Source organism: Malania oleifera, chromosome 8 (genome assembly GCF_029873635.1).
Source record: "Malania oleifera isolate guangnan ecotype guangnan chromosome 8, ASM2987363v1, whole genome shotgun sequence".
NCBI classification, from domain to species: domain Eukaryota; kingdom Viridiplantae; phylum Streptophyta; class Magnoliopsida; order Santalales; family Ximeniaceae; genus Malania; species Malania oleifera.
The window spans coordinates 105592938-105609019 of record NC_080424.1 but is presented as its reverse complement, the minus strand read 5'-3'; the positions used below and the strand labels follow the sequence as shown (position 1 = coordinate 105609019).

The window sequence follows — 16082 nt, the reverse complement described above, 5'->3', positions numbered from 1 at the left end:
TGAGATCACAAGAGATGTGAGTATTTTTTAACCTAAAATCAATTATTATAATATATTAAATTAAAGTATAGTAATTATTTTGAAAATATTATTAATAAATCAATTTTGTGTTTATTACTTTGCTATGTTCCATAATATTCATCGTCGTTTTTCTTTTGTTATTGAAAATAAAAAATATATGTTTATATATTTTTTTCATATTATTTCTTGACTTTAGTCTAGATTAATATTAAAAAATAAATTTGGATATTTATTTTAAAGTGTTGACACCTGCAACGTAAGTCATATAGTGTATATCTGAGGAAGAGTAAGTTACTGTGAGAGACAGTAGAAGGGATAGGGGTAGATTTAAAATAACTTACGAGAAAGAGGATATAGTGAATAAAGATTTAATATCCTTAAATTTATAAAAAAAAAATGGTTCATAATCGTATAATTAGCAGAAAATGATTCACATAACTGATCTCACCTAATGGGAATAAGATTCGGTTTTGTTGCTGTATCGAATATTAAAAAATAACTCAGAATTGATAATTTTTCCTTCTATATATCTAATAAATAATTAAATTTCTAAATTAATAAGAAAAAACAATGTAATATGAACTCAATTAATTCCAGTTCTAAACAGTCGTCGAGACGTCGCAAGCCTTGTGATGATGTTATCTGCACCATACAGTTCTGGTGGTGGCGATATCACCTTCACGTCTCCCTATAAAATCCCATTTCCCTCAATATAATGGCTTCCAAGCCTCCCCAGAAGCGCCGTAGTTCCGCCCATAAATCTGTTTTTCCATTCAGTCAGCGGCGGCGACGACGGCCAGTCGCCGCGCTCGATGGGGTCCACACCCGACATGCTCCTGATTATTTCCGCCGCACCCGGAGTGAAGTCCGAGACGGTCACGTCCATTCCCGATGGCGGCCTCACGGGCTTCATCCTCTCCGTCATCTCCGCCAAACCTGAAAAGCAGCCATTCTACGTTCTCGATTTGGGCAAGCTCGTCTCCCTCATGGATCAGTGGACCCGGGCCCTCCCCATGGTCCGACCCTTTTACGCCGTCAAATGTAACCCATACCCGGCCTTGCTCGGCTCGCTTGCCGCCCTCGGCGCCGGCTTCGACTGCGCCAGCCGCGCCGAGATCGAATCCGTCCTCGCTCTCGGTGTCTCGCCGGACCGGATCGTGTACGCGAACCCCTGCAAGGAGGAGTCCCACATTAAGTACGCCGCCGCCGCCGGCGTTAACCTCACCACTTTCGATTCGGTTTGCGAAGTCGAGAAGATCCGGAAATGGCACCCGACATGCGCGCTTCTGATCAGAATCAGACCCCCGGACGACGCCAGCGCCAGATGCCCGCTGGGTCCCAAGTACGGCGCCCTGCCGGAGGAAGTCGAGCCGCTCCTCCGGGCCGCTGCGGCCGTGAACCTCGCCGTAACGGGCGTATCGTTCCATATCGGAAGCGGCGCCGCCGAGTTGCAGGCTTTCCGAGGGGCGATAGCGGCTGCGAAATCGGCATTCCAGACGGCTGCCCGGCTCGGAATGCCGGCAATGCGGGTGCTCAACGTCGGCGGCGGGTTCACAACGGGACCGCAATTTGATGCCGCTGCGGACACCGTGAAATCTGCTCTGGAAGAGTATTTTTCGGACGAACCGGGTCTGAGGGTCATGTCGGAACCGGGCCGGTTTTTTGCCGAGTCGGCGTTCACGCTGGCGACTAACATTATCGGGAAGCGCGTGAGGGGGGAGGTGAGGGAGTACTGGATCAACGACGGGGTCTACGGCTCCATGAACTGCCTGCTGTACGACCACGCGACGGTGGCAGCGATGCCGCTGGCGAGTGCATCGAATCGGGGGAATCCGGCATGCCGGGGAGGGAAGACATACTGTTCGACGGTGTTTGGGCCCACGTGCGACGCGTTGGACACGGTGCTGACGGGGTACCGGCTACCGGAATTGGAGGTGAACGACTGGCTGGTGTTCCCCAAGATGGGGGCGTACACGGCTGCCGCCGGGTCCAACTTCAACGGGTTTAACACGGCGTCGATTTTGACCCACCTCGCTTATTCCAACCCGGATTAGTGACCCCCTGGGTTGTCAAAGCTCCGAAAGTTGCTTTTCGGATTTTTTGGATTATACATTGTTTATTTCCATCTATTTGGGAAATTGACTGCATTTTTCTTCACTTAGAAATATATGAATTTTGTAGGGCATGCAAAATTTATATGTAAAATAAATTATATAGTGCAAAAAATCTTTGGATTCAAAATGATTCTATTTAAATTTACACAAAGTAAAATTTTAAGACACTTAGACTTGTTTTGCAATTCGGAAAATATTGAGAAAAAGAAGAGAAAATTGGAAGAAATTTATTTATTTATTAAATATTTTGTCATACAAAAATAAGAAAAAAAAAGTATGAATGAACAAAAGTTTGATTTTATGTATTATTGACATTCAATTTTTCTTAACTTTTAACTATATTAGAATAAATATTAATTTTTAAAAGTATAATATAGGAAGAAAATATAATAAAATATGAATTTTCTTCTTATGCTCTTGTCCTTCTCTTTTTTCCTAACAAAAATATTTGATTCAAACAATTTTAAATACAAACCCTAAATTAAGGCGTCGTCACTTTTCTATTTTATATTTAAAATGTAATTAAATTTAATTTGTTCATTTTATGTTTAAAACATAATAATATTTAGTTTTCATAATGTTTATTTTTTATGACAAAATGACATAAAGCTTTGATATTTATAAGAATACTTTTTTAAAAATCTTTAATGACAATAAAAAAACTTATAAAATAGAGTGTCTATTTCTACAATGATAATGTAAAGCATTTTATGAATTTATAATATAAAATTTGTAAGAAATGATTATTTTCAAATTTTTCAATATTTACTTGTATATTATATTTTACATCAAAAAAGTAATGCAAATCTAAGAAAATGTAATAAATAGAATTGAAACATAGTAGGGAAAATAGAGGAGTACGTCATGTGTGTTGTGTAATCGTAGAATATTCTTAATTTTTTTTTAAAAAAAAAGAAATTTTACATGATAGCTATAAGGTCGACTATGTTTTACAGTTCAGAATATTTGATAGTTAAGAAATAATATGTATAAAAAATAAAAGTTGTTGAAATGTGAATATTAAGGTGGATGAGTGGTATAGTATTAAAAGATAAGATAAGAAACGAGCATAAACGTAATAATTTATACATAACACTAGTTGAAAACAAGATAAAAGAGAGACTGCATAGATGATTTGAATATTTGAAATGTAGACTAAGTAACCCTCTTTATTTTATGTCACCAATTTCACCTAATGGGACTTAAAACTTCTTGTTGTTCTTATATCTCCATTAACATCTTTTTATCATAATCACTTTTATTTCATTAAATTAAAATATGTTTTTGGTTTGTTTCTATTTAATAATATAAGTTTTGTAAAATGAACAATTAATCATGATTAACGATTGTAATCTTCTTCAATTGCTTCAAAATTAATTTTTTTGTTGTAGATGTGATTGATAGCGTGACCTTAATTACAATAGTAGTATTTTGTGTGACCTATCATTGAATGATTAGTCATCAAAACTATTAAATGTGTTTTCCATCGTTTGATGCGTACATATTTTTCAATGAAAGTATTGATTACAAACTATAACAGGATTGAGAGTAATTATGAAAAATAAATGTTTTGACACATTTGTAAATCTAATATTTAAGCATTTCAAAAAGAGGAAAACAATTGTGTGAGGTCAAAACATGCAAACAACCATCACATGGAATAAATTGTGCATTTGCTACAAAAGAAAATATACCATAAAGTCACTGTGTTAAGAAGATTTTTTTGTGAAGAAAGTTAATCTTATCCTCAAACTTTTAAAAAGCAGTTGACCGCTTATGATTTCTAATCCTATGTTTATGAGAGGTGTTCGATTTAGATTTGTGTAGTTTTGAATTCGATGTAATACAAAATAGTATTAAAATTCATGTAAATTTACCAAAATTTAAATCCAAGCTTGAAATTCTTATTTCCAAACATAGAAAATGTTGAAATTGGTGTATTCTTGGGGTCAAATTAAATCAGCAAGTAATATACAACGTAGGGTCTGTTTAAACGAATACCAATTACCCAACAAGAATTTAACTGAGCAAATAATCAAAGCAAGTATAGTAGACTCAATTTCTCAATCATTCACAATAATAAAACATAAACATTCAAGTGCAGAAATTTAAATTGCTAAAATTAAAATCATGTATTAGAAATGTTATTGGGGTTTGACCAATACTGCCTTTGTCCCTGCCTTAAGGCACAACTCAAGGATCCCACTAATTACTTGCTTAATTGGTGGAGCGGCGCCGATTACAACACCTTACAGGATAGTGTGTAAAAACTCGAACTGTGATAGGTGGGTTTAATTAAAATAAGAAAGGGGCAAATTGAGAATTTAGCAGGCTTCGTCAACGAAGTCCATGTACTTCTTGTCGACGAGGATAAGCCGAGAGATTTCGGGAAACCAGGAATCTCAGGCTCGTCAACGAACCTATCGTCCCATCGACGAATGGCGTCCTCGTCGATGAGGCCGGCCGGGTCAAAGGAGCTATAAATATCAATTTCTATTACTTCTCAACTAAGAAATCTAAATATCCTCTCTCTATCTCTCTAGAAACTCTCCATATACTTCCTCTCTCTAGATTTCTTCGCCAGTTATTGTCTGATTTGACGATTCAAAGTTACCACGAGGATTAGTGAAGGATTCTCTGCAAGTTTTGCGGATTAGAAACTCGTTTCGGAGATTTTCGAGTTTTGGTGAAAAATTGAGGTAAGGCTCGATTTTCTTTTCTAATTCGGTAGTTAGGTAGAGAACGAAGTTATGAGTATATTTTGTACTGCGTTTTGTAGGTTTTGAGAACTCGGCTCGCTGTTTAGGAGCCGTAGAGTTCGGGATTGGTCTTTTGGGGGAGAGGTAAGGGAATACAGTTTATATTGGCTATTTTTGAAATCGAACTCGGTAGAACTGTGGTTCACGGTTTTGTATGCATTTTGGTTACTCATTTGGGGGGATCTAACGGGTAAAACTATGGGTTTTTCATGATTACAGTTTTGAGAAAAAAGGGGTATTGGGCTGCATCTTTGGTTTTGTTGAAAACCGTATGTATATGATGATTTATACTGTGATATAAGGATGGTCGTGCCTTGACTTGTTTAAAATGTATGTGTTTGGAAAACCATGATTTTAGATTACCAAATGAGTGTGGTTTGTTTGGTTATATAAGCATGCATGGTTGTGTTTTGTTGAAATGCAATAGGAACTGGGTTCCAAATTTTTCCAGGTATGAAAGAGTGTCCTACTCTATATCCGAGGGCGTGTGTTTATCACCTGTCATGTAGACAAGAGTGTCCGACTCTATATCCTAGGGCGTGAGCCTATATCGGTTGATCACCGAAGGGTGTGGATCCACCAGTTTGCGCCGGTACGATGCCATAGGAGTCTGGGACTAGCCATGTGCCGGTGGTGCCATGTATCGCGGGTTGGCTATGGGCTAATGCCACATATCGCGAACCGACTTCGGGCTGAGGGGTGTGATGACACCAGGTAGATCATGGGTGTGCGTATGCGTGTGTGCGTGCGTGTATGCACTGTACTGGAACTGCATTGTGAAAACACTGGAAATGCTTTTTAACTGTGTATATTTTACTTTCATGATAACACTCAAATGCCACACACTAATGTAACCTGTGTTTGCCTTACTAAGATGTGTCTCACCCTTACTGTACATATATTTTTATAGGTCCTTCGGGTAACCGAAACTAAGGTGTTGGGAGCGTAGTGGTCGGTGTACTGCAGATAGCCCTTGGGTAAGTGTTAGAACTTTTGTTTCATGGGTTGCTGTTTTGGGGTATGTTTGGCACCCGGTTGTACGTTTTGTATGTGTGGAGCCTAGACTCTGTTTCTTGTATAGACTCTGGTATGGTACCATGTATGTATAGAATGACTTTTTTTCCGCTACGTATATTCTGTTGTATATGAATGTGTATAGGGTGCCTGGGAAACCCACGGGATTGGACCCTCATTCATTGTCCTGTGTCTTTGGATGGTTTGTATGATACAGGGATAGGTTAGATTACATTTTCACCCCTGGGTCTCATTTCTGGGTTAGGGGTGTGACAGCTTGGTATCAGAGCTAACCAGGTTGTTAGGTCTTGTAGACTTGGTTAGGCTTAGCTGTGAGTACATACCAAAGTATAGGATGTTGGATGTGGGTAGAGTTGGTTGAGGGTTGTTCTGTTGCTAGATCAGGATTTGTTGGCGGTATTCCGTGTTTTTCTTAGAATGACGATTTCAGTAAAAGTTGGGCAGACCATTGATGACTTTTGTGTCGATGTGATAGGACAGACTTGGACCTAGCAAGTGGTAGTTAACACGATTAGTTGTAGGTAATTGTGTTAATTGTATGTGTTGTAGGGATATTGATAGATTCCTATTGTGTTGCAAAATGAAGCCCAATGATAATGACCTGGGAAGTGGCTCCGAGGAGATTACGAGTGATGAGTCTCCTTCTGTATCTCGAGGTTTGACGAGGCAGGTTTTGTGGGAGATCGGGTGGAGTATGAGGAGACGCGAACATTCTCCTATTGTTGCGGGGTGCACCATTGAGAGGTTCACACGCATGCACCCGTCGATGTTCTATGGGGGACATGAACCAATGATAGCAGAGGACTAGGTGGAGAAGACCGAGAGGATATTGGAGGTCCTGTATTGCATGGATAGGCAGCGAGTCCTTTATGCTACCTTCCAGTTATCTGGGGAGGCGGGTCGATAGTGGACTGCAGTGAATCTGCTAGGGAAGCAGAGAGTCGGTTCAGTGGAGATGACGTGGAGCCATTTTAAGGAGGTGTTTTTGACAGATACTTCCCAGATTCTGTACGTGATGCGAAGGCGGATGAGTTTTCGATTTTGACTCAGGGAAGTATGACAGTGTAGGGGTATACGGCTCGATATATAGAGCTATCCTGATTCGCACCGTGCTTGATCTCGAGTGAGTACGAGAAGACTCAGAGATTCGAGAAGGGCCTGAGGAAGGACATCCATAGATTAGTAGGTATGCTTCAGATCCACGAATTCTCGGTTTTGGTGGATAAAGCCACTGTGATTGAGACTGGCATCGAGAGGATGAGGTAGAGTAGGAATCGAGGAAGAGGACAATACTTTATGGTTCTCAGTTGAGATCTCGTCGGGGGTCATGGAAGAAGAAAAGCAAGGGCTCGGGTTATCGTCAGAATACCGAGCGCCAGGGTCCTCAGACGAGCCAAACCAACGATCATTGTACCAGGTGCCTTAGAAGGCACGAAGGCGAGTGCCGGTCTTTTGGGGGTAACTACTATAACTGTGGTTGGTCAGGCCACATGGCTCGCGATTGTCATGCATCAAAGAAAGATATGCCTGCATCTAGTGTGAACCGGGGTAGCAACTAGATACCTCAGGGAAACATTCAGGCGAATACAACTCCTACCAAAGTATATTCTTTTACTCCAATAGATGCTGAACATGCAGGGAACGTAGTGACATATAGGGGTAAGCAAACGGTCGGTTCGGTTAAATTCGGGTAATTAATCGAATTAACCAAAAAATTTGGTTAAATAATACCATTAACCGAACTGACCAAATTGATGAAGGACACCGAACCGACCCCGACCGAATTGCCCATTCGGGTAATTTGGTTAACCGATTTTAACCGAAATCATTTAAAATTAATTGCTAGAAATATAATACAATTATAAAATTTTTTTAAAACCAAATCCAGCTTAATTAAATACCTTATTTATTAATTTTATTAATGAAAATAATATTTTACCATAGAACAAAGAATCCAAATAGGTTAATTAAACTCCTTAATGCACTTGCATAAGAAAAATTTATATTCATAAATTATATTTAAAATCTAATTAATTAGTAATTCGGTTAATCAGTTAACCGAAATTTTTTTCACCCTTAACTGAACCGAAACCGATTAACCAAAATTTTGTAGAATTATAACCGAACAGACCGAACCGAGATTTTTACCCGAACCGAACCGGCCAATTTCGGCCGGTTAATTTGGTTTTCACCGAATTATGCTCACCCCTAGTGACATGTATCGTATTATTGCTTTCAAATGAAGCTTCTGTGTTGTTTGATTCAGGTGCGACCCATTCTTTTGTATCTGTGAGTTTTGTTAAACTGTGTGGGGTTGAGAGGCAAGCCATGAGTGAGGTATTATCTGTTACTACACCATCTAGGAGTATATCATTCTGTAAGAGGATGTTGGAAGACTGCCTAGTGGTAATTCAAGGGAAACTGCTACCGACAAATCTTGTGGTATATGACATGTCGGGGTTCAATGTCATTCTGGGGATGGATTAGTTGTTCTCCAGTTATGTTGTAATCGACTGTTGTAGGAAGGTAGTAGTGTTTAGACCTCCTGGGGAGTAGGAATATGAATTTGTGGGATCGTGTGTGCGTTCGACGCCATGGGTTCTATCGGAATTGCAGGCGAGGAGGTTACTCTTGGACAGGTGTCAGTGGTACCTAGCTTGTGTGAAGGAACCGCCGTGGGATGAGTTGAGACTTGAGGATATTCGGGTATTCAGTGAGTTCGCGGATGTGTTTCTAGATGATTTACCTGATTTACCTCCGGATTGTGAGGTGGAGTTCGCTATAGAGTTGCTGCCTGGCAAGACACCGATCTCTAAAACTTCGTACCGGATGGCTCCAGCAGAGCTTCGGGAGTTAAAGGAGCAATTGCAGGAATTACTGGATAGGGGTTTCATTCGACCTAGTGTTTTGCCCTGGGGAGCTCCATTATTGTTTGTGAAGAAGAAGGACGGATCGATGCGGATGTGCATTGATTATCGTGAGATCAATAAGGTGACTGTGAAGAATTGCTACCCGTTGCCTCGTATTGATGATCTCTTTGACCAATTGTAGGGGACTCAGTTCTTTTCGAAGATTGACCTATGGTCAGGATGTTATCAGGTGAGGGTCAAATCTGAGGATGTAGCGAAGACTGCTTTTTGTACTAGAAACAACCACTACGAGTTCTTAGTCATGCCTTTTGGGTTAATGAATACTCTGGCAGTATTTATGGATCTTATAAACAAGGTTTTCCATGAGTACCTGGACCAGTTCGTGGTGGTATTCATTGACGATATTCTGGTATACTCAAGGAGTACGGAAGAGCATGAGGACCCTTTGAGGTTAGTATTACAGATTCTGCGGGAGAAGAAGTTGTATTCTACACTGAAGAAGTGTGAATTCTGGTTGGATCGGGTTGCATTCTTAGGCCATGTGATGACTAGAGATGGTATATCTGTTGATCCTAGCAAGATTAAAGTTATGGTCGACTAGGTGAGGCCGAAGAATGTGCAGAAGGTTCGAAGTTTTCTAGGACTAGAGGGTTACTATCTTCGGTTTGTGGAAGGTTTTTCTAAACTGTCTAGGCCTCTGACTCGATTGACCAGGAAGGGAGTGAAGTTTGAGTGGACTAGTGAGTGCGAGCAGTGCTTTCAAGAGTTGAAGCACCGGCTGGTTACTGCTCCAGTTTTGACCATTCCTTCGGGGGATGGTGGGTTTGTGATTTATAACGATGTGTCTCTAAAAGGTCTAGGATGTGTGCTTATGCAGCAGGGCAAAGTAGTAGCATATGCTTCTCGGCAATTGAAAGAATACGAGAAGAATTATCCTACGCATGATCTAAAATTGGCTGTTGTTGTATATGCACTGAAGATCTGGTGACATTACTTGTATGGTGTACAATGAGAGATCTTTACTGACCACAAAAGCCTTAGGTATTTCTTCACATAGAAGGAGTTAAATATGAGGCAAAGGCGGTGGCTTGAGTTGATCAAAAACTACGAGTGCACCATCAATTATCACCCAGGAAAAGCTAATGTGGTGGCTGATGCGTTGAGTCAGAAGTTGGAACCTATGGCTGTATCTACAGTTGTAGCTTAGGATCACATCAGACAGGATCTGGAGAGCTCAGGTATAGAGTTGGTGTATGGTAATCATCAGGCTTTCCTTGCTAGTTTGGTGGTCTAGCCGACTTTGTTTGAACGTATAAAGGCCGCACAGGCTAGTGATGTCAAGTTAGCTGAGATTATAGAGAAAGTGCAGTAGGGATTGGCTACGGAGTTCAATATCTTTAAAGGAGGTGTGTTGAGGTTTGGAACCAGGCTATGAGTTCCGAACGACGATGAGATCAGAAGAACAATTCGGGGGGAAGCGCATCGTTCAGTATATACGGTACATCCTGGTAGTATAAAGATGTATCGAGATTTGCGTGAGACCTTCTGGTGGAGTAGTATGAAGAGGGAGATTGCTCAGTTCGTGGAGCAGTGTTTGACGTGTTAGCAGGTGAAAGCTGAACATCAGAGGCCATAAGAGCGGTTGCAGCTTTGCCTATTCCGGTGTGGAAATGGGAGCATATTTCCATGGATTTTGTGACCGGATTGCCACCAGCATTTCATAGGCAGAATGCTATCTGGGTGATCGTGGATAGATTGAAGAAATATGCTCATTTCATACCGATGAAGGTTAGCTATCCTTTGAGTAGGCTAGCAAATATGTATGTGCATGAGATTGTGAGAATGCATGGAGTACCGGTGTCCATTGTGTCAGATCGAGACCCGAGGTTTACTTCTCGATTCTGGATGAGTTTGCAAGAAGCGATGGGGACGAAGTTTACTTTCAGTACAACGTTCCACCCCCAGACTGATGGATAGTCGGAGAGGACGATATAGATCTTGGAAGATATGTTGCGAGCTTGTGTGTTAGACTTCGGTGGTAGCTGGATACAGTTTATGCCACTAGTAGAGTTCACTTATAATAATAGCTTCTAGGCTAGTTTCGGGATGGCACCTTTTGAGGCTTTGTATAGTCGAAGGTGTCGATCTCCTTTGTATTGGGATGAGGTTGGTGAACGTCAAGTGTTAGGACCTGCACTTGTGCAGCAGGCATTTGAGAAAGTGGGTTTGATCCGGGAAAGGATTAAATCAGCTCAGAGTCGGCAGAAGAGTTACGCACATGTTCACCGCCGTGAGTTAGAGTTCGAGGTGGGGGGCAAGGTATTTCTGAGAATCGCTCCAATGAAAAGGGTGATGAGATTTGGGAGGAAGGGCAAGCTGAGCTTGAGGTACATCGGGCCATTCGAAGTTCTTGAGCTAGTGGGTCCGGTAGCCTACAGGATTGCACTACCCCCAGCACTCTCGAGAGTCCACAATGTGTTTCACGTATTCATGTTGAGGAGGTACGTGCTGGATCCATCACATGTTATCAGTTATGATGATTTGGAAGTTGGGGATACTTTAGCATATGAGGAGATACCTATTCAGGTTCTGGATTGTAAAGTTCAGAAACTTCGTACCAAAGATATAGCGTTAGTGAAGATATTGTGGCGGAACCACGAGGTTGAGGAAGTTTCTTGAGAACTGGAAACGAAAATACGCCAAAAGTATCCATAGTTGTTTTGAGTACGTGTATGTCATCCTACTTTGGGTTGGGATAGGTGGTTAGTCGTTGGGAGTGTGTATTGTGAACTCCTGAGACAGTTTATGTTGTAACCACGGTATTCCTCCGCCATAAGTGAGGGTATGTATGTATGTGTTATGATGGGGCTGCATTGTAGTAGTCGCCAGTTTCTCTCTAGAGTTACGTGTATGTGTTCGATTGTATAATGAGTTTGTGAATAAGAGATGACAAATTTTGAGGATGAAATTTTTGTAAAGTGGGGAGACTGTAAGAACCCGAACCGTGATAGGTGGGTTAAATAAAAAAGGGGCAAATTGGGAATTTAGCAGGCTTCATCGACGAAGTCAGAGTTTGTCGATGAAGTCCATGTACTTCTCGTCGATGAAATTCAGAGGCTCGTCAACGAGGATAAGCCAAGATATTTCGAGAAACCGGGAATCTTAGGCTTGTTGACGAAGCTATCATCTCGTCAACAAGGGCGGCCGGGTCAAAGGAGCTATAAATATCAATTTCTATTACTTCTCAAGTAAGAAATCTAAATATCCTCTCTCTATCTCTCTTGAAGCTCTCCATACACTTCCTCTCTCTAGATTTCTTTGCCCGTTATTGTCTGATTCAAAGATCCGAAGTTACCACGAGGATCAGTGAAGGATTCTCTACAAGTTCTATGGATCAGAAACTCATTTCGGAGATTTTCGGGTTTTGGCAAAAAATTGAGGTAAGGCTCAGTTTTCTTTTTTAATCTGATAGTTAGGTAGAGAACGAAGTCGTGAGTATATTCTGTACTGCGTTTTATATATTTTGAGAACTCGGCTCGCTGTTTAGGAGCCGTAGAGTTCGGGATTGGTCTTTTGGGGGAAAGGTAAGGGAATACAATTTATATTGCTTTTTTTTGAAATCAGACTCGATAGAATTATGGTTCACGGTCCTATGTGCATTTTAGTTACTCATTTGGGGGGATCTAACGGGTAAAACTATGGGTTTTTCATGATTACAGTTTTGGGAAAAAAGGGTATTGGGCTGCATCCTTGGTTTTGTTGAAAACCATATGTATATAATGATTTATATTGTGATATAAGGATGGTCGTGCCTTGACTTATTTAAACTATATGTGTTTGGAAAACCATGATTTTAGATTACCAAATGAGTGTGGTTTGTTTGGTTATATGAGCATGCATGGTTATGTTTTGTTGAAATTCAGTGGGAACTAGGCTCCAAATTTTCCCAGGTACGAAAGAGTGTCCGGCTCTATATCTGAGGGTGTGTGTTTATCGCTTGCCATGTAGGCAAGAGTGTCTAGCTTTATATCCGAGGGCGTGAGCCTGTATTGGCTGATCACTAAAGGGTGGGGATCCACCAGTTTACGCCGATACTGTAACGACGTGAATTTTTAAATGGAATTTAAATAATAAAGAGAGAGGGAAATAGAAATAGAAACGGAAGGAGGCCTTCCGCGTTCATCGACGACATTGCATTTTTGGAAGGAAAAGAAAAGGGAATGGAAACAAAATAAAATAAAGAAGGAAGCTGCCAAGCTTTGTCGACGAACATAGGGTTTTTTCGACGAAGGTTTCAAAGATTTCGTCGACGAACATAGGGCTTCGTCAATGAGAAAATACCGAGAAGGGTTCTGAGGCAGCTTGAATTTTGTCGACGAATACAGGGTTTCGTTGACGAAATTTATGAAGAACTCATCGATGAAGATCGGGCTCGTCGACGAGTTTCGCCGCCTATAAATATGAAAAATCCGATTTTCAATTCATTTTTAAGTTTCCTCTCTCTCTCCCCTCTTTCTCCTCTTCGGCTCTCTCACTCTCTCTCTTCGATTTTGGGCTAGTTTTACGCTGGATCGAAGATCTGAGGCTACCACGACGCTCCTAGCGAAGTTCCCTACAAGTTTTCCGGAGCGGATCATTGGGAAAACAAAGTTGAAAATCATCCCTAAGTTGAGGTAAGGCTTTTTAAGCCAAATTAGACTTTGTGATAGTTATAGAAATTGATGTACGCATGAAAATACTGATATTTAGTACTGGGGATTTTGAGTTTCAGGGTATTGAGTAGGAAATCTTACGGGGGTCAGGTTAGGAAATTTGAGGGGCTTTCTCAGTAGCCAGGTAAGGGAGTAAACTAAAGCAGTTATTTTCCATGCAAATTATTATTGATTATGAGTAAATTTATTTTTAGAAAAGCATATGATATACCTGTATATTATAGATGAAATGTACGTTTGGGAAATACTGCTATTATGATGAAACGTATATGTATGTATGAGACGATAGAAAAACACGATTTTAGAATATGAAATATGACGTTTAATAGAGCATGTGTGGCATGAATATTATTTTACGTGAAATGAGATATGATATGTATGCTTTTACGCATAAAACACATTTTCAGATATTTTGGAAAGACGAGTTATGCTATATTGAGTTGATGAATATCTGATAAATGAGTTATTTTCAAATGTAAATACCTGAAATGTATTTGGCGCGAGGCCGTATTATTATGCTATCGACGCAAGGCCTTATTATTATGTTATGGGCACGAGGCCATATTTATGTTATCGGCGCGAGGTTGTATTTATTATGCTATCGGCACGAGGCCGTATTGATGTTATTGGCGCGAGGCCATATATATATATATATATATATATATATCTACTATGATTTTGGCACGAGGCCATACGTATGATTTCGGCATGAGGCCGTATCTATGTTTTCGGCACGAGGCCATGTTGATGTTATGTATGTTCATGTATTATATGTTATTGCAACCAGGATGTAGTTTAGTTCAGACCAGGAGCTCAGTACCGTAGCTATGGGTTGATTTTGGCACGAGGCCTTATTAGTGCTACTGTCCCACGAGGGGATGGGAGATGGATAGTCGATAAGGCTTTCAGTAGAGTGTAGACGTCCACCTGGCAGTCTGGACCAGGGTACGACAGGCCCATCGTACTTATAGACATATTTGATTCGGCAGTATCGGCTAGCCATTGTCGGGTCCCGCCTTTGGGCTGCACAACCCGTCATGGGGGGGTAATACAAGACATTAGCTAGCTATTCATCCTGGGTTGATTTTTAGTATTACGAGTTATTACAAATGTTTATGTATGTATGTTATGATTTATTAACGAATATGAAAGTACATGGTTGTCCAGTATGATATTATGATTATTTCTAGAGTTATGAAATATATTACACATGTATAAGCACTCTAAATATTCATGTTGCCACACAGCTGTATTTAATTTATTTTCCCTTACTGAGAAGTGTCTCACCCCCAACATTATTAAATTTTTCAGGAGCCCCAGAGAGACTGGCTGGTTAAGGTCGCTGTTGAGTTAGTGAGATTACCCGTGAGAAGGGTAAGATTTTGTACTAGGGTTAGAGTTATTTTGTGTGACCCTAGAGATATTTTGATGTATATAAATATGTACAGAAGTATAGTATTATGATGTTAATAGAAAGCTCTGGTATTATGTTTTATGGATGGATGTATGGATTTTTATGTTTACTGCTGTTAGGTTTTCCGCTGTGTATGATAGGTGTCCCTATTACCTACGAGTTCGGGTCGACCATTTTATTTATTATGCTGTATTTTATTGAGGGTCGTGATAGGTACGATGCCATGGGAGTCTAGTACTAGCCATGTGCCGGTGGCGCAGTGTATCGTGGGTTGGCTACGGGCTAACACCGAATATTGCGGACCGACTTTGGGCCGAGGGGTGTGACGACACCGGGTAGATCATATGCGTGCATATGCGTGTGGGTGTGTGTATGCACTATGTTGGAACTGCATTGTGAAAACACTGGAAATGCTTTTAACTATGTATATTTTGCTGTCATGATAACACTCAAATGCCACACACTAATGTAACATGTGTTTGCCTTACTGAGATGTGTCTCACCCTTACTGTACGTACATTTTTACAGGTCCTTTGAGTAACCAGATTTAGTGTCTTGGTGTTGGGAGCGTAGTGGTCGGTGTACTGTGGGTAGCGCTTGGGTAAGTGCTAGGACTTTTATTTCACGGGTTACTGTTTTGGGGTATGTTTGGCACTCGATTATACGTTTTGTATGTGTGGAGCTTGGACTTTATTTCTTGTATAGACTCTGGTATGGTACCATGTATGTATAGAATGACCTTTTTTCCACTGCGTATATTCTGTTATGTATGAATGTGTATAGGGTGCCTGGGAACCCCACGAGGTCGGACCCTCATTCATTGTCCTGTGTCTTTGGATGGTTTGTATGATATAGGGACATGTTAGATTACATTTTTACCCCTGAGTCCCATTTCTGGGTTCGGGGCATGACATGGTACACCTAGTTCTCCTAACCGGGTCTGATCAGTTTAGGACTTTCTTAATTGGGTCTAAGTCTATTTGGTGCTCTCCTAACCGAGTCTGAGCAATTCGAGACTATTCACAAGGCTAGTCTCCCTCTTTTGATCACATGTCAGGAATACAACGATATTCAAATAAAATAATTTTCGTATAATCACGATGCTTCTCAAAAGTAGATGTGTACAACACTACAACTTAAAAATACCCTCACGTATG

General features: G+C 40.7%; 1 protein-coding gene across 1 annotated transcript; it reads left to right on the top strand.

Annotated features, from left to right (window-relative positions):
- The first annotated feature begins 409 nt into the window (after positions 1–409).
- Positions 410–2262, top strand: LOC131162142 (ornithine decarboxylase-like). Its single transcript, XM_058118328.1, has one exon. The coding sequence runs from the start codon at positions 834–836 to the stop codon at positions 2073–2075; it is 1242 nt and encodes a 413-aa protein (XP_057974311.1). The 5' UTR covers positions 410–833; the 3' UTR covers positions 2076–2262.
- Positions 2263–16082: the final 13820 nt, after the last annotated feature.